The 24,338-nt window shown below is 53.4% G+C and overlaps 1 protein-coding gene across 3 annotated transcripts in view; it reads left to right on the top strand.

Moving 5' to 3' along the window:
- LOC141053909 (glutamine amidotransferase-like class 1 domain-containing protein 3, mitochondrial) overlaps positions 1 to 23,419 on the top strand; it is a 137,822-nt gene extending 114,403 nt beyond the window's left edge. For all 3 annotated transcript variants that reach the window (XM_073551077.1, XM_073551076.1, XM_073551078.1), the window contains 2 exons: positions 14,065 to 14,221; positions 23,218 to 23,419. In XM_073551077.1, the coding sequence (XP_073407178.1) occupies positions 14,065 to 14,221; positions 23,218 to 23,349 (289 nt within the window). In that variant the 3' untranslated portion in view covers positions 23,350 to 23,419. The remainder of the gene's footprint in view (positions 1 to 14,064; positions 14,222 to 23,217) is intronic.
- The last annotated feature ends 919 nt before the right edge of the window (positions 23,420 to 24,338 follow it).

Below are 24,338 nucleotides of genomic sequence, written 5' to 3'. Positions count from 1 at the left end.
CAGCGGGTGGGACGACGGCCGAGGAGGACATGCCCCCCCCCGCACGCCGCAGCCTTTGCAGGCCGGGCAACACTCTGGGAGGCCACGCCCCCCTCACGGACCACCGCCGCCACCCTATGCCCACCACTTGAGACAGGCAAGGCCGGCCACTCCCCCTCGTCGCCCAGCGGCGGCGGAGCCCCCTGCACAGACCCCTTTTTGGGTCGACGTGCCGGAGACCCCGCTCTCACCACCAGGGCCTGAGCCGGGGTGGGTAGCGGGTTCCACACAGCGGGACAGAGGGGTCCCGGGAAGAGGAGCAAAAACCAGTTGTTCCTCCACGCCTTCAGAGGCCTTACGCCTGCGCCTCCTGTTTCTCCTCCTCCCGGTTGCCACATCCTCCTGGCAGACCTCATACCCAAACAACAGCGTGCCAAACCGTGCTGGGGATTCCGTCTGCCGTACTTGTTTAAGGATGAGGCAGCCCCCCTCAGAACTACTCCCGCTCCCTCCATCCTCCCCCTCGCTCCCGCTTTCCTCCACGTTACTGGAGTCCAGCGGGAGGGCCACCTGCTCGGGGGCTATCCCGCTGCATGTTACCTGGCTCACGCTGGTGTCCGCCAGGTCTTCAGATGGAGGTGGCCCGGATGTGGTGTGGGCGCCATCTTGCTCTTCCTCCTCCTCGCTTTCCTCCACCTGGATGGGGACTCCTGACCCCCCAGGAGACCCACCGGCCATGGCCCTGAACCGGTCCTCATTCTGCAGCTTCTCCTGGAAGGGGCCGCTGCCGGCCATGATGGTACTTCGCCGGTCCTCCAGGGCCCGAATCTCCCCTTTCAGCCGCTTGACCGTGGCGGTGACCTCCGCTCTCTTTGAGGCAGGGAGCCTGTTTTTACTGATGACCTGGGCTCCCTCCAACTCCCCCCGGAGTCTCCTGAGCTGCTTGCCGGCCTCCTCGTACTCGGAGAGGTGGGCATGAATGCGGGAGGCGTAGGTGGTAGCTGGCTCTCCCGCAACCTTGGAGCCCCAGATGTTAAGGGGGGCCCCGCCTCACCTCTGCCGGCTGCTGCACCTCCGGGGGAAGGGCCCGCCACAGCCTTCACTTCGGGGGTCCCAGACCCTGGAGCCTTGCGGCCCCCTGGGGTCCGCTTTTTCCCCATCCCTGGGACTGGCTGGCTGTGCCTTGGGCCTCCTGGTGGTGGATGAGGCCCCCCCACCCCCAGCTGGCTTGCCGGAGGGTGGGAGCCAGGGGCACAGCCCCGGCGCTCAGTCCCAGGGAGAGTCCTCTTTCCTGGGAAGGGGGCAGATGGAAAGTCCTTGCAGGAAAAAAAACCTCCCTTCCCAGGAGCTTAGCAAAGCCCCAGCCTGCAGAGGCTCAGCTGCGACGCTCCTCCTCTTCTGGGGTGTGTCCAGAGCTGCACTCACTATTCTGCTGGTGCAGTCACTGTGTACATACATTACATTACTGATCCTGAGTTACATCCTGTAGCTCTTTTTTATTATAAAAGTATCAAAAACACAATACATAACAGACTACATAATACAAAACACAATACATAACAGACAAACAATGCTCCCGACATAAATATTTGTGCAAACCTCGCAATTTTACCTGATCCCCCAGGCTTTCCAGCCTAGAGGGCCCCAGCAGGATACCTCCACCCCTATACAACTTGAAATAAAGAAACCCCGATATAACACATTCATCCCCTACGCACACCCTTTCACACTCCATTCGCACTTTGCACCCATACCTATATACAAGTAATAAAGAGGAAAAAAAACAAAAAAAACAACCATATTCCGGCCCTTCTGCCTTTAAAAAAAACCATAGCCACTTATACTGGCAAAACCCCAGCACCAGCCTAAAACCTCTACGAAAAAAAGTTTTTTTTTTAATTTTAATAATTTTTTTTTTTATCATCCCCCCCACCACACCCAAGGTCCAAAAGTCCATGGCCCATTACACGAAACACACAAGGGCCATCAATGTTCATGGCCTATCACATCTATCTCTTGGCAACAACAGTTTATGCTCCAAGAGGAAAACCCTCACCCGGCTCCACCCAAAACCTATGCTATTTACCACGTGGTCCACTCTTCTTTTCCTTTCCACGATTTGTCCATCCACTTTCCCTTCGGATAAAGGTCCTCTTTTCCCATTCTCACCCCCCCATTCACCCCCCTCCTAACCTCACTATACCCTCCCATGCACTCCTAACTAAAACAAAAGAAAGTATGTATAATACACAAAAATAATACAAATATACAATATATAGTATCTACATATGCACCACATAACATTATTACCATATTTGTTTTGGCTTGCCACCACACACTTTCCTTTGTAGACCCAATATCAGTGCCTGCAAGCCCAATATCCATCAATGCTCTATGTTTCCAAAACAAAAGACTAGAGTGGCATGCTTTAGCCCACCACCAGGAAAAGGAGTTCTCGAGGCCCCGTCCCTCACTAACTCATTCACCCTGTCCCTCAACAACTAAGGCTGTCCCTGCTTCTGTCCCTAAAGAAACTGTCCCTATATGTCCCTTCCTGTCCCTACTCCACCTAACTTAACATAACTAACTCTCTATCTGTCCCTCAGTGCCTGTCCCTCCCTGTCCCTATCTGCCCCTACTTCTGTCCCTAACACACCCAGTGAAACTTATGCTATCCCTACCCTCATTCACATGGAGCTAGCTCTCCCTTGAGTGTGTTTTTAAAAGGAGAGGCCTCTCCAAAGCCAAGAGGCCTTCCTCACACCCAACCTTTCGAACTCCAAAGAACGGACCTTCACCAGGTCACCCAAGATGTTTCCTACCACCTCATCCCTTGGGAGGGTTTTTTTCTGCGTCGAAACTAGGCACCGTGCATTCCAAGTGTAGAACCTAACCACTACACTGACTAGGAATAAAGTGCACGGGTCCCGGCCACCCAGGGATCTGAACGCTCCATAGGCCCACTCAGCGTAGGAGAGGGACGCCAGCCGCGGCCACCGTATTGGAAGCACCCACCCTGTTGTACACCTCTGCATTAAAGGGACACTGAAGCAGGAAGTGCTCCATGCTTTCCAGCACGTCGCCACACTCCTCACGGGGACAACCCCGATCATCGGATTTCCTGCACTTCAGGTTATCATTTACATACAGCCTCCCGTGGAAGCAACGCCAGGTCAAGTCCCAAAACTTCATGGGGATCCGCTTAGAATTTAAAAGCCCCAGCCCGACCTCCAGATCCCGGCCTGGGCAATCCTTAAGGGCCAGGGGCTTCTGGAAATGGGTCAACAGGACCCTCCTGTCAAGGCATTGCCTCGACATGGTCCTGATTTCCCACATTCCCAGACCCCACCGACGGATCACCTTCAGAACCGGAGTAGCGTAAGCCGGGAGATGCCCATGAGGTGTGCGTAGGTCCTTCACCTGTCCTCCTGTCTCCCATTCCTGGAAGAAAGGCCAAAGCCAACCCTTGCAGGAGACTACCCACGGAGGAGCCCTCTCTAGCCAGAGGTTGGAGATGTTAGTCTTAAGAAAGGTGTTTACTAGAAACACCACCGGGTTGACCATACCCAACCCGCCTAGTCTCCTCGTACGGTATGTAACCTCCCTCTTGATTAGGTTAAACCTATTCCCCCATAACAATTGGAAGAACAGGCTATAGACCCGTGTCCAGAGAGGTTCCGGCAAGATGCACACACTGCCCAGGTATATTAATAAAGGTAGCAGAAAGCCTTTAGCCAGGGCAACCCTTTCCCTCAGGGTTAAAGACCAACCCTTCCATTGGTCCACCTTTTGGGCGGCGATCTTAAGTCTGTCCTCCCAATTTTGCTGGGGGTAATCCCCGGGGCCAAATTCGATGCCTAGAATTTTGGCGGTGGCCTGGGGCCCTAGAAGGGTGTCCGGGAGATCAAACCTGTGATCTCCCCCTCCCAGCCAGAGACTTTCACACTTATCCCGGTTGATCAAGGACCCGGATGCCACCGAGTAGCGCACTACCTCTGACATGACCCAATCCGCCTCCCCTCTCGAGGACACGAAAAGGGAAACCTCATCGGCGTACGCCACCACCCTCAGAGAGGACCCAGAGCCCGCCTGGTCCATCCCGACTCCCGCCAACGGTCCACGATCTACCCTCCTTAGGAAGGGATCGATCGCGAACACGTATAAAAGCGGGATCAGTGGACAGCCCTGACGGACCCCAGAACCCACCTCAAAAGGGCGACCTGACCAACCGTTCACCAGCGGAAAAGTCTCAGCCCCTTGGTACAAGATCTCTAACCATTTTACAAACCTCCCAGGCAGACCATACCTCAAAAGGATGGACCAGAGGTACTCGTGGTTGACCCGGTCAAAGGCTTTCGCTTGATCTAATGACAGCAAGTACCCCTTCCAGTGATCTGCCCTACCCTGCTCCACTGCCTCTCGGACACCGAGCACAGCACTAAAAGTACTGCGGCCTGGAACAGAGCAATGCTGGTCCCCTGAAAGGAGCTGGGGTGCAAACTTCACAAGCCGATTGAACAGCACCTTGGCCAGAACCTTCCGGTCCGTATCGAGAAGCGCTATGGGACGCCAATTCTCGATACGGGACGGATCCTTACCCTTTGACAGAATAATGAGAGCTGACTTCCTCATTGAGTCGGGAAGAGTGCCCGAGGAGAGACACTCATTAAATACCCTTGTCAAGAGGGGGACCAAGGAGTCCCTAAAAGTCTTATAGAACTCGGATGTTAAGCCATCCGGACCTGGCGATTTCTTGGGCCGAAGCCCATCAATGGCCAGTATCACTTCCTCTTCCCTGATTTCTTCTGCCAAAACACCAAGAGAGGGATCACCCCCTGGCTCAGGGACGGTTTCAGCCAGGAAGCCGACATCCTGTCCCGATCCAGATCTTTCTTCTCCAAGAGGTGTGATTAGAAGGATCTGACCACCTCCAGGATCCCTGATTTGGATCTGTTCAGGGACCCCGTACTGTCAATCAGTCCTGTTACCATCTTACAATTCACTGACATCTTACAGTTTCTGTAAGGGTCGGGTGAGCGGTACTTCCCAAAGTCCCTCTCAAAAACCAAAGATGTGTGCCTATCATACTGACACCTCTTGAGTAAAGATTTCACTCTGGAGATTTCCTCATGGTCACCTCCATTCGAGACAAGCTGCTCGAGTTTCCTCCCCAGAGCCTGATACAAGCGGTGCCTGTTCAGACTTCTGAGGTTCCAGAGCTGACGGAAGAACCGCGCCACCCGCTTTTTGAAGATCTCCCACCACTCTGACTTACTACTACAGAGATCCAACAGCGGTACCTGGCTCTGAAGAAAATCCTCGAAGGATTGTCTCACCTCCGCTTCTTCCAGCAGGGCGAATTGAGCTTCCACAGCCCTCTTCCCATCCGAGGAGTCTCTGCAACATTCAGAGAAAAGAAAATTAGACAGTGGTCGGAGAACTCCACCTCAACGGCGGACACAGCAGAAAAGATGGCGTCCTCCTTCAAAAAAAACCTGCCTATTCTAGACCTACTGCTACCCCTATGGTAGGTGAAACCCCCGTGACCTGGGGTGTGCCTGATGTGGACATCCACCAGGCGAGCTTCACTGGCTATGCTATTCAACGCGACGCTATCATAAGCCAGGCGATCTCCGGGACCCCCCCCGGTCACGGGACCTCGTAATGGTGTTGAAGTCCCCACCGAAGACCACCTGCCGGCTCATAAAAAGAAAGGGCTTGATCCTCAGGAAGAGACATTTGCGGTCCCACTTGGACTGCGGGCCGTAGATGTTGATGAGCCGGAGCTCTTGGCCCCTCATGAAGACATCTAGGATCCGGCACCTCCCCATTTCCAACTCAGCAACCCGTCGGCACTCAACAGCTGCAGTCTTAAAAAGGACTGCCACCCCACTATACGACTCGGCCACAAGAGACCAGTATGAAGGCCCGCACCTCCACTCCCTCCGTGCTTTATAGATGGCCCCCATGTCTGTTAGTCTGGTCTCTTGCAAGAATAAAATTTCTGCCTCAATCCGGGAGAAAAAAATCAAAGGTCGTGAAGCGAGCCGCATCTGACTTAATGCTGACGACATTAATGGATACCAGCGTCAACGGGGTGAGTTCAGCCATCATGGGTGATCGAGATGGATGGCCAGTTTCTTCCCTGCCCCGCTATCACCTCCACCTGGGGAGGGGTCAGACACCTTCCTTTTCAGGGAAGCTCCCGACGTGTCCATTCCACCCCCTCCGGTGTCCTCGCCCCCGGGTTCCAGGTCTGTCCCCCACTCAGGAGGAACAGTGCCCCCTAAGGGACGGACTCCGCCATCCCCCGAAGGACCCTCCAGTGTTGCCCCCGGCCCAGCACCCTCGTCTTGCAGCTCATCATCTGAACCTCCGAGGGCACTGAACCGGTTGGAGAGTCTGATCAGAGGGGGGTCAGCGGACCCTTCCGTGTGCACCATGGTGGTCGGGGGCGGGGGAGACTTTGAAGGCTTGTCAGCCTTCTTCCCCCTCGTTTTGCGCTTGGCACGCCTGGTTTTGCCACCTGATGCTGTAGGCTGCTCTCTGACATCCTCGTCGACACTTTCATAACGAGAGGAGTCGTCTGAGTCAGCCGCTTTCTCCTCTCTCTCCATCCTCCTGATCTCCTCACTCACTGCACTCTCCCCCAGGGCCTCAGAGGCTTTGGCCACGGGCCTGGAGGGAGGAGCAGGCATCGCCCCGGTTGCCCGAGGCTCCACCTGTCCCTTACCTCCCTGGCGCTTTTCCTGCCTCCGCTGGTACGCGGGGCCCCTTGCAGCATTGCCCTTCCTCACTGGCCCCTCAGCCCTTCCTCCTCCGCCACCACCTGTCACAGCAGAAGAAGCGCCACCGGGGGTTGCCCTCCCACGGTCTCCCCCCACTGGGCCTGCGGCGGCATTAGAGAAAGAGCGAGGGCAGCGGCTGAGAGGGTGACCTAGGACACCACACAGGTGGCACCGAATATCCTTACACAAGGCGGCCAGGTGACCTACCCCACCACACAACGCGCACGTCTGCACCTTGCAGTTGGCGCTGAAGTGGGTGGGGTCACCGCACTTGTGGCAGACCTTCGGTTGCCCCTGGTAGAAGACCAGGATCCTGTCCCTTCCCAGGAACGCCGAGGAAGGGATGTGGGTGACCGTGCCACCGGAAACCTTCAATTTAACCATGAAGGTCCAGCCCCCCGACCAGATGCCGAACTCGTCCCTGTTCTTTTTTGGGACCTCGGTGACCTCCCCGTAACGAGAAAGCCATGTCATTATGTCCACGCCTGCGAGCGACTCGTTACATGTAACCACGGTCACTCGCTTGACGGAATTTTGGCGAGACACCGCTTGAGCCACGAAGTCTCGCCATCCGGGCTCTTCTCGCACCAGCTCGTAATTCGACCAGAAGAGCTCAAGCCCCTCTGGCCGCACGAAGCTGATGTCGAAGAAGCGGGACGCCGAAGGATGCATCAGGGCAAAGATGTCATTCGCCCCGAAGCCCATCTTAAGGAGGAGCTCCACCACCTTGCTCCTAGGTTGGCAGGCTTCACTGGCCCCCCACCTAAGACGGACCACATTCCTTCTTGGCGGCCCCTGCCCGGCTGTGGGGAGAGACCAAACAGTCCTTCCCTCCCTTTGATTTTGGAAGGCAGCAAGGCCGTGTCTCTCTATCCAGAAAGACAAGTCCACCGTCCTCCCCTCTACCACTATTGATCTATCTCCCCTTTTGAGAGCCTCCAGGAAATGGCGGTGTGAAACGCCGTCCCTGGAGCCCGGAGGCGAGGAGACCCCCCCAGGACCACCCCGACCCCCAGCCGCGGCCCCCGCATAATTGCGTTGGGGTCTCGCGGCCGGAGGGGCAGACGGGCCAGCCCTCCCACCACTACCACCACTTGTGCCAGCACCCTCATTCGTCCTCCCAGTCACTCTCCCATTCACTCTTTTATTATTTGCATTCACTCCAGCACACTCACCCACATTCACAGTAGCACTCACTCCCTCATCCATGTCACTCATATCACCATTCACTTCAGCATACATCTCAAATATGTCCACTCCGCTTTCGTTCTCACTCTCACTCGCACAATTGGTGAACATAGCAACAATATTTACATTATTTACATTATTTACATTTCCTGAACCAGTGCAGTTCCTCTCTTTGCCTGCTGGGGGCCCTGAGCTCTCTTGCTGGGAGCTACTCCAGCTCCTGTCCAGGAGCGCCGCTGCCCCTTTAAATGCCTCAGTGCAGATGACATCATGCACTCTGCCCTGGCTGGGCCTAGGAGCAACAGCAGCTCCTGGTTTCAGCTCCATTTTTTTTTCTTTTGCTGAGTTTTCATTACTCTGGGCAGGGACGGCCACTGGCACCGCTCCCTGCCCTGCACTTTTCTTCACCCCCGCCGCCGGCTTACCAGGGAGCGCCAGAGTCCCCGCACCCTCAGATGAAGGTAGGTGGGCCGGGGACCCCGACAACTCCCCGCCAGCTTTTGGGGGCAGCACAGCATTACTTGGAAGGGTGGGTGGGACAGAGGGCAGCAGGCCTGCCGTGGCCACGCCCCCCCGCCGGTCGCAGCTACCCCAGGCAGAGCCGCGGCCCCGTGCGAGGCCACGGCCCCCTGGGTGACGCGAGCACAGCGGGCGGAGCCGCGACCGCTGAGGCCACTCCCCCCGCCAGTCACGCCACGGGCAGAGCAGCGACCCCTTGCGAGGCCACGCCCCCCGGGCGATGCAGATGCAGCGGGTGGGACGACGGCCAACGAGGGCATGCCCCCCCCGCACGCCGCAGCCTTTGCAGGCCGGGCAACACTCGGGGAGGCCACGCCCCCCTCACAGACCACCGCCACCACCCTATGCCCACCACTTGAGACAGGCAAGGCCGGCCACTCCCCCTCGTCGCCCAGCGGCGGCGGAGCCCCCTGCACGGACCCCTTTTTGGGTCGACGTGCCGGAGACCCCGCTCTCACCACAGGCGCCGACATGGGAGCGACCAGCACTTTGCACCACCTCAGCTGCTGCTTGATGTTCTGTTCGCCCTTCCTAGGCTTCTGGACCCCCACTAGTGATCCAGACTTAGCGGATCCGTACGTGGGGGGTCCAGAAGCCCCAGCACTCGCCGCCGGAGGTGCGGCCCTGGCAGTACCAACTTTACCTGGTTCCAGGCCAGCCCCCCCTGCCACCGAGGGCTGAGCCCGGACACCAACACCACAACCAGCACCGACCTCCATGTCGCTGCCCTGGTCTGAACTGTCACCAGATGCGACAGTCAGGTCACAACAGTCATCTCTCTCCCCGCTCCCTCGCTGCGGACCCACCACAGGGCCCGAGCCGGGGTGGGTAGCGGGTTCCACACAGCGGGACAAGAGGGGCCCCGGGAAGAGGAGCAAAAGCCAGTTGTTCCTCCACGCCTTCAGAGGCCTTACGCCTGCGCCTCCTGTTTCTCCTCTTCCCGGTTGCCTCATCCTCCAGGCAGACTTCATACCCAAACAACAGCGTGCCAAACCGTGCTGGGGATTCCGTCTGCTGTACTTGTTTAAGGATGAGGCAGCCCCCCTCAGAACTACTCCCGCTCCCTCCATCCTCCCCCTCGCTCCCGCTTTCCTCCGCGTTACTGGAGTCCAGCGGGAGAGCCACCTGCTCGGGGGCTATCCCACTGCATGTTACCTGGCTCACGCTGGTGTCCGCCAGGTCTTCAGGTGGAGGCGGCCCGGGTGTGGTGTGGGCGCCATCTTGCTCTTCCTCCTCCTCGCTTTCCTCCACCTGGATGGGGACTCCTGACCCCCCAGGAGACCCACCGGCCATGGCCCTGAACCGGTCCTCGTTCTGCAGCTTCTCCTGGAAGGGGCCGCTGACGGCCATGATGGAACTTCACCGGTCCTCCAGGGCCCGAATCACCCCTTTCAGCCGCTTGACCGCGGCGGTGACCTCCGCTCTCTTTGAGGCAGGGAGCCAGTTTTTACTGATGACCCGGGCTCCCTCCAACTCCCCCCGGAGTCTCCTGAGCTGCTTGCCGGCCTCCTCGTACTCGGAGAGGTGGGCATGGATGCGGGAGGCGTAGGTGGTAGCCGGCTCTCCCGCAACCTTGGAGCCCCAGATGTTAAGGGGGGCCCCGCCTCACCTCTGCCGGCTGCTGCACCTCCGGGGGAAGGGCCCGCCACAGCCTTCACTTCAGGGGTCCCGGACCCTGGAGCCTTGCGGCCCCCTGGGGTCCGCTTTTTCCCCATCCCTGGGTCTGGCTGGCTGTGCCTTCGGCCTCCTGATGGTGGATGAGGCCCCCCCACCCCCAGCTGGCTTGCCGGGGGGTGGGAGCCAGGGGCACAGCCCTGGCGCTCAGTCCCAGGGAGAGTCCTCTTTCCCGGGAAGGGGGCAGATGGAAAGTCCTTGCAGAAAAAACCTCCCTTCCCAGGAGCTTAGCAAAACCCCAGCCTGCAGACGCTCAGCTGCGACGCTCCTCCTCTTCCTGGGTGTGTCCAGAGCTGCACTCACTATTCTGCTGGTGCAGTCACTGTGTACACACATTCAGTATATACTGAATAATAACTCCTTTCACCTTCTGGTCCGTTCACCAAATAAAATAAACAATAGCTAACTAAAACTATATACATAAACTTTTTTTTAATTTACCATATATACTCGAGTATAAGCCGAGATTTTCTGCCTATTTTTTAAGGCTGAAAGTGCCCCTCTCGGCTTATACACGAGTCATATACTCCTGGGGGTCAGAGGGGGAGTGGGGGTGTCAGATCATACTTACCCACTCCTGGCATGGTCTCTGCAGCCCCTGCTTCTCCCAAGGTCTCCATCGCCTGTGTTCAGCGGTCACGTGGTACCGCTCATTAAAGTCATGAATATGCGCATATTCATGACATAAATAAGCGGTGCCACATGAACACTGAAGGAAGGAAGAGCTGCGAGAGACCATGGGAGAAGCAGGGGCTGCAGAGACCATGCCAGGAGGGGGTAAGTATATGTGACATTCTCCTGTCCCCATTCCACCGCCGCACGCCGCTCTGTTCTCCGCATCCTCTGGCTGTGATGTTCAGGTCAGAGGGCGCAATGACGTAGCTAGTGCGCGCCGCGCCCTCTGCCTGAACAGTCACTGACAGAGGACCCGGCAGACAGAGCGGCGCGTGGCGGTGGAAAGGGGACAGTTGAATATCTCAGGTGCTGGGGTCTGAGCTAGTGGCAACACCGGCACCTGACCGGTGTCCCCGCCTGCTCAGGACACCGGCACCTGACCTCAGCGACGAGAGGTTAGTATGTCTTTTTTTTTCATTATTCGCAGCATATGGGGCATAATCTATGGAGCATCATATGGGGCAGCATATGGGGCATAATCTGTGGAGCATCATAGGGAGCATCTTATGGAGCATCTTATGGGGCAGCATAAGGGGCATAATCTATCGAGCAACATTTGGAACATCTTATGGGGCAGCATATGGGGCATAATCTATGGAACTTCTTATGGGGTCATAACCTTTATGGAGGAGCAAATGGGGCATATTATTTTATGGAGCATTTTATGGGACCATTATTAACCTTTGTGCAGCATTATATTGGGTGTATTTTGTATGGAGCATCTTATGAGGCCATCATGAACTGTATGGAGCATTATATGGGGCTCCTGATTCAATATGGATATACAAAAACATTTAACCTACTGATGTCTCAATTAATTTTATTTTTGAAATTTACCAGTAGCTCCTGCATTTTCCACCCTAGGCTTATACGCGAGTCAATAAGTTTTCCCAGTTTTTGTGGCAAAATTAGGGACCTCGGCTTATACTCAGGTCGGCTTATATGTGAGTATATACGGTATATAAAATAACCACAAACTATACAAATATATACAAGACTAAACTAAACACCCCACACACAAGCCCACCATTCCCAACCCCCGTATTGACCTGAGAGCTGGTCCTGCGTCTCATGCCTCAGTCCATGTCCAGCGTCCATAGGCCAGATCAGGCAGTGCCAGTGTTTCCCCAAACACCCCAGTGTCACATAGTCCCACAAGATAAACCCACCTCCCCCCTTTTCCCACCACCCAACCTAACACCTACACCCAAATTTATATCCCTGTATACAATATATACAGAAACAAACACTACAACACCCACAAATCACAAAGCCCAAGTTCGGTGCCTGCAGCCCTACCTCACTGTATACCGATCACAAAACAAAAATCTACAGTGTCAGCGGCAGCCCACCACCAGGAAAGGAGATGACCAGACTAGGGCACACTAAAAGAAAAGCCCCTCCAGAGGAGAGCTGCTCTACGTGTGCCTAGTCTCTCATACTCCAGAGAGTGCACCTTCACCAGGTCACCCAGTATGGTCCTAAACACATCGTCCACTGGGAGGATTTTCCGTTGCATCGATACTAAGCACCGTGCGTTCCACGTGTGATACCTAACCACTGCGCTGACTAGAAATAATGTGCAGCGGTCCCGGCCACCAAGGTCTCTGAATGCTCCATAAGCCCACTTCGCATAGGAGAGACCGACCAGCCGAGACCAACCAATGGAGGCGCCCACCCTGTTGTACACCTCTTTGTTGAAGGGACAATGCAGCAGGAAATGGTCCATGCTTTCCAGCACGGTACCACAATGCTCCCGAGGACAGTTCCTGTCGTCAGAGCTCCTACACTTCAGATTGTCCCTCACACACAGTTTCCCATGGAAGCAGCGCCAAGCCAAGTCCCAAAACTTTGAGGGGATCCCGATAGAATTCAAAAGATGCAAACCCACCCCAAGGTCCCGAGGGCAATCCCTGAGCACCAGAGGCCTCTGGAAATTGGTCATCAGAACCCTATTGTCAAGGAGTTTCCTTGGCAGAGTCCTGATCTCCCACATTCCCAGACCCCACTGGCGAATTACCTTCAGAACCAAGGTAGCATAAGCCGGAAGATGTCCATGCGGTGTGCGAAGATCCTTCACTTGCCCTCCTGTCTCCTATTCCTGGAAGAAAGGCTGAAACCATCCCCTACAGGAGAATACCCACGGAGGAGCCCTCTCTTTCCAGAGGTTTGCAATATTGATCTTAATGAAGGTATCCACAAGGAATACCACAGGGTTGACCATACCCAACCCTCCTAATCTCCTCGTATGGTAAGTAACCTCCCTCTTGACCAGGTTGAGTCTATTCCCCCATAACAGTTGGAAGAACAAACTGTAGACCCGAGTCCAGAGAGACTTCGGCAAGATGCACACACTGCCCAGATAAATCAGTAAAGGGAGCAGGTAAGTTTTGATCAGGTTTACCCTTTCCCTGAGGGTCAAAGACCAACCCTTCCATTGGTTCACCTGAGTGGCGATCTCTAGCCTGCTGTCCCAATTTTGTTTGGGGTAATCCCCTGGCCAAATTCAATGCCAAGGACTTTTGCAGAGACTTTGGGTCGTGGAAGGATGGGAGCTCAAAACCAGGATCTCCTCCTCCCAACCAGAGACTCTCACACTTATCCCGGTTGATCTTGGACCCGGATGCTTCCGAGTAACAATCTACCTCTGACATCAGCCACCATGCCTCCTCTATACAGAATATTGAGCTCTGTGGAGACACAGGGGGTTGACGGGTGCCCCGGTTCTCTAGCCGGTACTGCATGGACCAGGGATCGTCTAGCCGAATGCCCGCTCTCCCTTTAACATGGGCATATCGCTACTCCGACAACACAGGGTGAAGGTGACACAAAACAGGCAGATAACACATAGGACCGTCCCAGCAAAATACCCCAAGATGGTGCCCATTAAAGTCTTGCCCTTCCGCTGATTAGCTGGGATAATGGCAGATGTTAGATCAGCGCTCCCAGGGTGGGCTATCCCACCTGTGGTACACACAGAGAGGAGGTAGTGACAAGTGTAGGGAGATAGCGGTCCATTCAGGTACAAGGCCAGGTGACCGGAGGGTCACAACCTGGCTTCTCCGATCATCTCCATGGAGCCTGGCCACCGTCTGGTATTTCGGGGCTTTCTCTCCTCGCCGTGCTCTCTGGTATTTCGGAGCTGTCTCTCCTCACCGCGCTCTCTGCTATTTCGGGGCCATCTCTTCTCACCCATATGGTGTGTTTTTGTCTCATGTTCTCTCCCCGCTCTCTCCTGCAGGTTGTGCTGCATCGCTCCGGTCTTGGCCGCTATGGTGATTCCTGGGGTGGAGGTGACCGTGGGACAAGAAGAAGAACAAGGAGGGAAATGGCCGTACGCTGGGACTGCCAAAGCCATCAAGGCCTTGGGCGGAAAGCACTGCGCCAAGGAGGTGCACATATCCTTCACCTTGAGGCCAGGCCACAGACCCATTATTGTCATCATGTCCTGCAGCTGTTGTCAGCCATGTTTATATCACGATGGGCGCGGAGATCCCCTCCCTCCTCTGTATATAATGTGAGGGGCGCAGAGATCCTCTTCCTCCTCCTCTGTATATAATGTAAGGGGTGCAGAGATCCTCTCCCTCCTCCTCTGTATATAATGTGAGGGGCGCGGAGATCCCCTCCTGTCATGAACGAGTCACCATAGGAGGCAAAAACAGAAATGCTAGCTAAGTCCAGAAAACCAGAGAAGTTGGCAGCTATCGGATTGCAGACCCCTGAACCTATCAACAACAACTAGCAGTAGCCGTGGGGGGTTCCTACGATGCCCTAGACCCCTCGATCACAGCCGGAGAACTACATAGCCTAAAGACAGAAAGGGAAATCTAAACTGCCCCAGAGCAGACCCCAAAGCAATAGGCAGCCCCCAACATATAATGACGGTGAAGCAAGAAGAAAAACACTAACACAGATAGAAAGATAGACTGAGCAAACGATGGGGCCCAAGCTAACTAGACAGGACAGGATAGAGAAGCTGCTGTCTGCAATCCGCCAAAAACCCTATCAAAACAAGAGCCAACAGACTGACAGGGAAAAAGGCCCTGAAGACGCTAGGCTTCAAAAAGACTATGTCAGTACTCAGGTATTTTCTTTAGACAGAGCAAAAAGACACAAAGGAATTCAGCTCACCCCAGCAGGGAATGGCAGAATCCAGAAAAGCAAGGCAAAATAAAAACAAAACACAAATGCAAAAAGCAAGGCAGAAAACTTAGCTTTTGAGGAGCAGGAATCAGACTGGTCTCCTAGAATCCCTCAGAGAAATCACCAGCGAGGCAGAAGGGCGTCGGCTGCCTTATATCCAGTCAGCAATTCCCGTCACCCAGTCATCCTCTACCAGCTCAGGTGTTTGGTAATCAGCCTCACTACCTTCCTTCACCAGAAGAGGGAGTTCATCAGACCTCAATGGTGAAGGGGAAAATGAACTCATAACAGTACCTACCCCTTGAGGAGGGGTCACCGAACCCTCATCCACGCCACCAGGGCGATCAGGGTGAGCCCGATGAAAGGCACGCACCAATCTTTTGGCATGAATATCAGAGGCAGAGACCCAGGAATTATCCTCCTGACCATAACCCTTCCACTTAACCAAATACTGGAGTCTCCGTCTAGCCAGACGGGAATCCACTATCTTCTCTACCTCATATTCCATGTTACCTTCAACCAATACAGGGTCCGGAGGTGCCACCCCAGGAACTACTGGTTCAACAAACCTCTTCAACAAGGACTTATGAAGCACATTATGGATTTTAAATGTGACAGGAAGAGCCAACCGAAAAGAGACCGGATTAATGATATCCAAAATCTTGTAAGGTCCAATAAATCTAGGCTTAAACTTAGGAGAAGCCACCTTCATAGCGATATTTTTTGATGATAACCAAACCATATCACCCACCTTAAACCGGGGACCAATTGTCCTATGTCGGTTGGAAAACCGCTGGGCCTTTTCCTGGGAGAGAGATAACTTATCCACCACTTGGTCCCAGATCTGGTGCATTCTCTCCACGACAGTGTCAACACCTGGGCAGGCAGAAGGCTCCACCTGCCCTGAAGAAAATCGAGGATGAAACCAAAAGTTACAAAAAAAGGTGACATCAAAGTGGCAGAACTAGCTCTATTATGTAAAGCAAATTCGGCCAAGGGCAAAAATGAAACCCAATCATCCTGATCAGCGGAAATAAAACATCTCAAATACGACTCCAAGGTCTGGTTTGTTCTCTCCGTCTGCCCATTGGTCTGAGGGTGAAACGCAGAGGAGAAGGACAACTGAATTCCCAGCTTGGAACAGAAAGTCCTCCAAAATCTAGACACAAACTGAACTCCTCTATCAGATACAATGTTCTCAGGAATCCCGTGCAAGCGAACCACCTGTTGCAAAAACAGGGGCACCAACTCAGAGGAAGACGGCAACTTAGGGAGTGGTACAAGATGAACCATCTTAAAGAGCCTATCACAAATCACCCAAATAACAGTCATTCTCTGAGAGACCGGCATATCAGAGATGATATCCATTGAAATATGGGTCCATGGCCTCCTGGGGACCGGCAAAGGCATCAACAACCCACTAGAGCGAGAACAAGGTTTAGACCGGGAGCAAGTCCCACAGGACTGCACAAAATTCCTGACATCACGAGACAAGGCGGGCCACCAAAAAGACCGACTCACCAGATCTCTAGTACTAAAAATACCTGGATGACCAGCCAATGCGAAGCAATGAACTTCAGACATCACTCTCTTCTTCCACTGGTCAGGAACATACAACTTTCCACTGGGACAACGCTCAGGTTTGTCCTCCTGGAACTCTTCCAGAGCACGTCTCAAATCGGGCGACATGGCAGAAAGAACTACCCGTTCGCCTAAGATGGTAGCAGGCTTGGTCACCACAGGAGAATCAGCCAAGAAGCTCCTAGAAAGAGCGTCAGCCTTGACATTCTTAGTGCCAGGAAGAAAAGAGACCACAAAATCAAAACGTGTAAAAAACAAGGCCCATCTAGCCTGTCTAGGGTTCAAGCGTTTGGCCGACTCCAGGTAAATCAAATTCTTGTGGTCAGTGAGGACCACGACTTGATGTTTAGCTCCCTCCAACCAATGTCTCCACTCCTCAAATGCCCATTTCATGGCTAACAGTTCCCGATTCCCCACATCATAGTTACGTTCAGATGGGGAGAACTTTTGGGAAAAGAAAGCACAGGGATTCATTTTAGATGTTACAGGATCCTTTTGGGACAAAACAGCTCCTGCACCAATCTCAGAAGCGTCCACCTCTACCTGGAACGGAAGTGAGACATCAGGTTGCCGCAAAACCGGGGCAGAAGTGAATCTTCACTTCAGCTCCTGAAAGGAAGAAACAGCCTCCGGAGACCAATTCAACACATCAGCACCCTTCTTAGTCAGATCAGTCAATGGCTTGGCAATACTAGAAAATTTTGCTATAAATTTCCGATAAAATAATAATAATAATCTTTATTTTTATATAGCGCTAACATATTCCGCAGCGCTTTACAGTTTGCACAAATTTTCATCACTGTCCCCGATGGGGGCTCACAATCTAAATTCCCTATCAGTATGTCTTTGGAGTGTCGGAGGAAACCGGAGTACCAGGAGGAAACCCACGCAAACACAGGGAGAACATACAAACTCCTTGCAGGTTGTCCTTGGTGGGATTCGAACCCAGGACGCTAACCACTGAGCCACCGTGCTGCCCTAAAAATTAGCAAAACCCAAAAACTTCTGAAGGGCTTTCAAAGAAGTGGGCTGAACCCAATCATAAATGGCCTGTACCTTGGCCGGGTCCATTTCAATAGTTGACGGAGACAAAATAAATCCCAAAAATGAAATCCTCTGTACCCCAAAAAGGCATTTCGATCCCTTGACATACAGGGAATTCTCCCTCAAGATCCGGAACACAGTCCGAACATGTTCCACATGAGAATCCCAATCCTTGGAGAAGATCAAAATATCATCCAGATAAATGATCAAAAATTTATCCACAAAGTCTCGGAAAATATCGTTCATGAAGCACTGGAAGACAGAAGGGGCATTAGTGAGTCCAAAGGCATCACCAGGTACTCAAAATGTCCCTCTGGAGTATTAAACGCCGTCTTCCATTCATCCCCATGCTTAATGCGGATAAGATTATACGCCCCCCTGAGGTCAAGCTTGGTAAACCAGCAAACACCTTTAACTCTGGAGAATAGATCCGAAATCAGGGGTAACGGATACTGATATTTAATAGTAATTTTGTTGAGAGCACGATAATCAATACAAGGTCTTAATGAACCATCCTTTTTGGCCACAAAAAAAAACCCAGCACCTAATGGTGAAGAGGATGGTCTAATATGACCCTTCTCCAACGCCTCCTTAATATAGGACCGCATAGCCTCGTGCTCGGGTACAGATAAATTGAAGAGCCGACCCTTGGGAAATTTACACCCCGGGCTCAGTTCAATTGCACAGTCATAACTCCTATGGGGAGGCAAGGACGCAGACTCATTCTCACTAAATACATCATAAAAGTCCGCCAAATAGTCAGGAACATCATGTGACTGAGGAGAGGTGGAAAAAACCGGAGCCTCACTAAGGGCACACCGACAACCCCAACTCACCACAGGCACAGATTTCCAATCCAAAACTGGATTATGAATTTGCAACCAGGGAAACCCCAGAACAACAGTATCATGCAGATTATGCAACACCAAAAATCTGCAATTTTCTGGATGGTCTGGGGCGACCCGTATTACACCTGGGTCCAAAACTGAGGTTTATTTTTCACCAAAGGAGTAGCATCAATCCCCCTCAAAGGGATAGGCGTCCGCAGAGGTGTCATAGGAAATCCACAACGTTTAGCAAAATCCAAGTCCATTAGGTTCAGGGCTGCTCCCGAACCCACAAAAGCCTTGGTGGAAAATGTGGACAGGGAGCAGATCAGAGTAATTGCCAGAAGAAACTTAGGTTGAACACCACCCACAGAAAACGTGTGAGCACAATGTTTCTCTCGTTTAGGACAGACAGAAATAATATGCGAGGCATCTCCACAAAAAAAACACAACTTATTACGCCTTCTGAACTCCTGACGTTGCTCACTGGACAAAACTCTATCACATTGCATAGGTTCAGACACTTGTTCAACAGGTGGCAACACCTCTCGTGCAGTCCTGCGTTCATGTAAACGCCGATCAACCTCAATGGCTAATGACATAGAATCGTCCAGACCAGAGGGAACAGGAAATCCCACCATAGTATCTTTTACGGCTTCTGACAACCCCTTCCGAAAGAGAGCAGCCAAGGCACTATCATTCCTGGTAGTAAGGACCACCCTCTTTCGGAATTTTTGACAGTACAATTCTGCAGAATCTCGACCCTGGCTCAATGCCAACAGGGTCTTTTCAGCCTGATCAATAGCATTAGGTTCGTCATACAACAACCCCAAGGCCTGAAAAAGCGCGTTCACATTAGTCAGAATAGGATCATCTGGTTTCAAAGAAAACGCCCAATCCTGGGGATCGCCGCGCAGCAAAGAGATGACAATTTTAACCTGCTGCGCGGAGCTCCCTGACGAGTTAGGCTTCAAGGCAAAAAATAATTAACAATTATTTTTGAAATTCAAAAATTTAGACCGATCCCCAAAAAACATCAGAAATAGGGATCTTTGGTTCAGCAGCATGTGAATGAGCAAGGTAGGCGGAAATTCCCCGCACTTCCGCAGCAAGCTGCTCCACACGATCAGACAATTGCTTTATCTCCATTGAGAGAAAAAAAAATTCCCCCTACGGCCTCAGAGATATAGAGGAGAAAATATACACACTTTTTTTTTTTTACACAATTCTTTCCTGCTATTGAGTACCCTAGGATCTGCGGTATGGCTGATGATTCTGTTATGAATGAGTCACCGTAGGAGGCAAAAACAGAAATACTGGCTAAGTCCAGAAAACCAGAGAAGTAGGTTCAGGGGTCTGCCAATCAACAACAACTAGCAGTACCCGTGGGGGGTTCCTACGATGCCCTAGACCCCTCGATCACAGCCGGAGAACTACATAGCCTAAAGACAGAAAGGGAAATCTAAACTGCCCCAGAGCAGACCCCAAAGCAATAGGCAGCCCCCAACATATAATGACGGTGAAGCAAGAAGAAAAAACACTAACACAGATAGAAAAATAGGCGGTGCAAACGATGGGGCCCAAGCTAACTAGACAGGACAGGATAGAAAAGCTGCTGTCTGCAATCCGCCAAAACCCCTATCAAATCAAGAGCCAACAGCTGATAGGGAAAAAAGCCCTGAAGACGCTAGGCTTCAAAAAGACTATGTCAGTACTCAGGTATTTTCTGAAGACAGAGCAAAAAGACACAAAAAGACACAAAGGAATTCAGCTCACCCCAGCAGGGAATGGCAGAATCCAGAAAAGCAAGGCAAAATAAAAACAAAACACAAATGCAAAAAGCAAGGCAGAAAACTTAGCTTTTGAGGAGCAGGAATCAGACTAGTCTCCTAGAATCCCTCAGAGAAATCACCAGCGAGGCAGAAGGGCGTCGGCTGCCTTATATCCAGTCAGCAATTCCCGTCACCCAGTCATCCTCTACCAGCTCAGGTGTTTGGTAATCAGCCTCACTACATTCCTTCACCAGAAGAGGGAGTTCATCAGACCTCAATGGTGAAGAGGAAAATGAAATCATAACACCCTCCCTCCTCCTCTGTATATAATGTGAGGGGCGCAGAGATCCCCTCCCTCCTCTGTATATAATGTGAGGGGCGCAGAGATCCCCTCCCTCCTCTGTAAATAATGTGAGGGGCGCAGAGATCCCCTCCCTCTTCTCTGCATATAATGTGAGGGGCGCAGAGATCCCCTCCCTCTTCTCTGTATATGTGAGGGGCGCAGAGATCCCCTCCTTCTCTGTATATAATGTGAGGGGTGCAGAGATCCCCTCCCTCCTCTGTATATAATGTGAGGGGCGCAGAGATCCCCTCCCTCCTCCTCTGTATATAATGTGAGGGGCGCAGAGATCCCCTCCCTCCTCCTCTGTATATAATGTGAGGGGCGCGGAGATCCCCTCCCTCCTCTGTATATAATGTGAGGGGCGCAGAGACCCCCTCCCTCCTCTGTATATAATGTGAGGGGCGCAGAGACCACCTCCCTCCTCTGTATATAATGTGAGGGGCGCAGAGATCCTCTCCCTCCTCTGTATATAATGTGAGGGGCGCAGAGATCCCCTCCCTCCTCTGTATATAATGTGAGGGGCGCAGAGATCCCCTCCCTCCTCTGTATATAATGTGAGGGGCGCAGAGATCCCCTCCCTCCTCTGTATATAATGTGAGGGGTGCAGAGATCCCCTCCCTCCTCTGTATATAATGTGAGGGGGGCGGAGATCCCCTCCCTCCTCTGTATATAATGTGAGGGGTGCAGAGATCCCCCCTCCTCTGTATATAATGTGAGGGGCACAGAGATCCCCTCCCTCCTCTGTATATAATGTGAGGGGCGCAGAGACCCCCTCTCTTCTCTGTATATAATGTGAGGGGAGCAGAGATCCCCTCCCTCCTCTGTATATAATGTGAGGGGCGCAGAGATCCCCTCCCTCCTCTGTATATAATGTGAGGGGCGCAGAGATCCTCTCCCTCCTCTGTATATAATGTGAGGGGCGCAGAGATCCCCCCCTCCTCTGTATATAATGTGAGGGGCGCAGAGATCCTCCCCTCCTCTGTATATAATGTGAGGGGCGCAGAGATCCCCTCCCTCCTCTGTATATAATGTGAGGGGGGCAGAGATCCCCTCCCTCCTCTGTATATAATGTGAGGGGCGCAGAGATCCCCCCCTCCTCTGTATATAATGTGAGGGGCGCAGAGATCCCCTCCCTCCCCTGTATATAATGTGAGGGGCGCAGAGATCCCCTCCCTCTTCTGTATATAATGTGAGGGGCGCAGAGATCCCCCCTCCTCTGTATATAATGTGAGGGGCGCAGAGATCCCCTCCCTCCTCTGTATATAATTTGAGGGGCGCAGAGATCCCCTCCCTCCTCTGTATATAATGTGAGGGGCGCAGAGACCCCCTCCCTCCTCTGTATATAATGTGAGGGGCGCAGAGACCCCCTCCCTCCTCTTTATATAATGTGAGGGGCGCAGAGACCCCCTCCCTCCTCTGTATATAATGTGAGGGGCGCAGAGATCCCCTCCCTCCTCTGTATATAATGTGAGGGGCGCAGAGACCCTCTCCCTCCTCTGTATATAATGTGAGGGGCGCAGAGACCCCCTCCCTCCTCTGTATATAATGTGAGGGGCGCAGAGACCCCCTCCCTCCTCTGTATATAATGTGAGGGGCGCAGAGATCTCCTCCTCCTCTGTATATAATGTGAGGGGCGCAGAGATCCCCTCCCTCCTCTGTATATAATGTGAGGGGCGCAGAGACCCTCTCCCTCCTCTGTATATAATGTGAGGGGCGCAGAGATCCCCTCCCTCCTCTGTATATAATGTGAGGGGCGCAGAGATCCCCTCCCTCCTCTGTATATAATGTGAGGGGTGCAGAGATCCCCTCCCTCCTCTGTATATAATGTGAGGGGCGCAGAGACCCCCTCCCTCCTCTGTATATAATGTGAGGGACGCAGAGACCCCCTCCCTCCTCTGTATATAATGTGAGGGGCGCAGAGATCCCCTCCCTCCTCTGTATATAATGTGAGGGGCGCAGAGACCCCCTCCCTCCTCTGTATATAATGTGAGGGGCGCAGAGATCTCCTCCTCCTCTGTATATAATGTGAGGGGCGCAGAGATCCCCTCCCTCCTCTATATAATGTGAGGGGCGCAGAGATCCCCTCCCTCCTCTGTATATAATGTGAGGGGCGCAGAGATCCCCTCCCTCCTCTGTATATAATGTGAGGGGCGCAGAGATCCCCTCCCTCCTCTGTATATAATGTGAGGGGCGCAGAGATCCCCCCCCTCCTCTGTATATAACGTGAGGGGCGCAGAGATCCCCTCCCTCCTCTGTATATAATGTGAGGGGCGCAGAGATCCCCCCCTCCTCTGTATATAATGTGAGGGGCGCAGAGATCCCCCCCCTCCTCTGTATATAATGTGAGGGGCGCAGAGATCCCCCCCCTCCTCTGTATATAATGTGAGGGGCGCAGAGATCCCCCCCCTCCTCTGTATATAATGTGAGGGGCGCAGAGATCCCCTCCCTCCTCTGTATATAATGTGAGGGGCGCAGAGATCCCCTCCCTCCTCTGTATATAATGTGAGGGGCGCAGAGATCCCCTCCCTCCTCTGTATATGTGAGGGGCGCAGAGACCCCCTATCTTCTCTGTATATAATGTGAGGGGCGCAGAGATCCCCCCCCTCCTCTGTATATAATGTGAGGGGCGCAGAGATCCCCTCCCTCCTCTGTATTGTGTTTGTTCCTTAACCGCTTTCACCCACGAGGTTCATGTGGACCGGAGCCGCAGAGTTGTCAGCACCCCGGCCTTTATGGGCCACGGCGCCCCGCTGCACACAGTGTTTGATGGAATTGGATCCATGGTGTCAGCAGTCATCAAACTCACTGGGAAGTAATGGAGCCGCGAATCTCCAGGGCTCCGCCATGACCACTGCGTCCCCAGAGCAATAAAGTCTCCTCCACCAACCTGTCTGCTGTGCTCTGTTCACAACCACTGCCCTGCTGAGGTAGGGATGGAGGGCACCGTGCACAGTGATAATGGGGAGAGGGGCAGAGGCCGCCGTGCACAGTGATAATGGGGAGAGGGTCAGAGGCCGCCGTGCACAGTGATAATGGGGAGAGGGTCAGAAATCGCCGTGCACAGTGATAATGGGGAGAGGGTCAGAAATCGCCGTGCACAGTGATAATGGGGAGAGGGTCAGAGGCCGCCGTGCACAGTGATAATGGGGAGAGGGGCAGAGGCCGCCGTGCACAGTGATAATATGGGGAGAGGGGCAGAGGCCGCCGTGCATAGTGATAATATGGGGAGAGGGGCAGAGGCCGCCGTGCACAGTGATAATGGGGAGAGGGTCAGAGGCCGCCGTGCACAGTGATAATGGGGAGAGGGGCAGAAATCACCGTGCACAGTGATAATGGGGAGAGGGTCAGAAATCGCCGTGCACAGTGATAATGGGGAGAGGGTCAGAAATCGCCGTGCACAGTGATAATGGGGAGAGGGTCAGAGGCCGCCGTGCACAGTGATAATGGGGAGAGGGGCAGAGGCCGCCGTGCACAGTGATAATATGGGGAGAGGGGCAGAGGCCGCCGTGCACAGTGATAATATGGGGAGAGGGGCAGAAATCACCGTGCACAGTGATAATGGGGAGAGGAGCAGAAATCGCCGTGCACAGTGATAATGGGGAGAGGAGCAGAAATCGCCGTGCACAGTGATAATGGGGAGAGGGTCAGAAATCACCATGCACAGTGATAATGGGGAGAGGGGCAGAGGCCGCCGTGCACAGTGATAATGGGGAGAGGGGCAGAGGCCGCCGTGCACAGTGATAATGGGGAGAGGGGCAGAGGCCGCCGTGCACAGTGATAATGGGGAGAGGGGCAGAGGCCGCCG

Source organism: Dendrobates tinctorius, unplaced genomic scaffold, assembly GCF_039654945.1.
Source record: "Dendrobates tinctorius isolate UK_male_01 unplaced genomic scaffold, ASM3965494v1 ptg000172l, whole genome shotgun sequence".
Lineage (NCBI taxonomy): Eukaryota > Metazoa > Chordata > Amphibia > Anura > Dendrobatidae > Dendrobates > Dendrobates tinctorius.
Note: the sequence above shows the minus strand (reverse complement) of the source record. Positions and strands in the feature narration are given on the sequence as shown.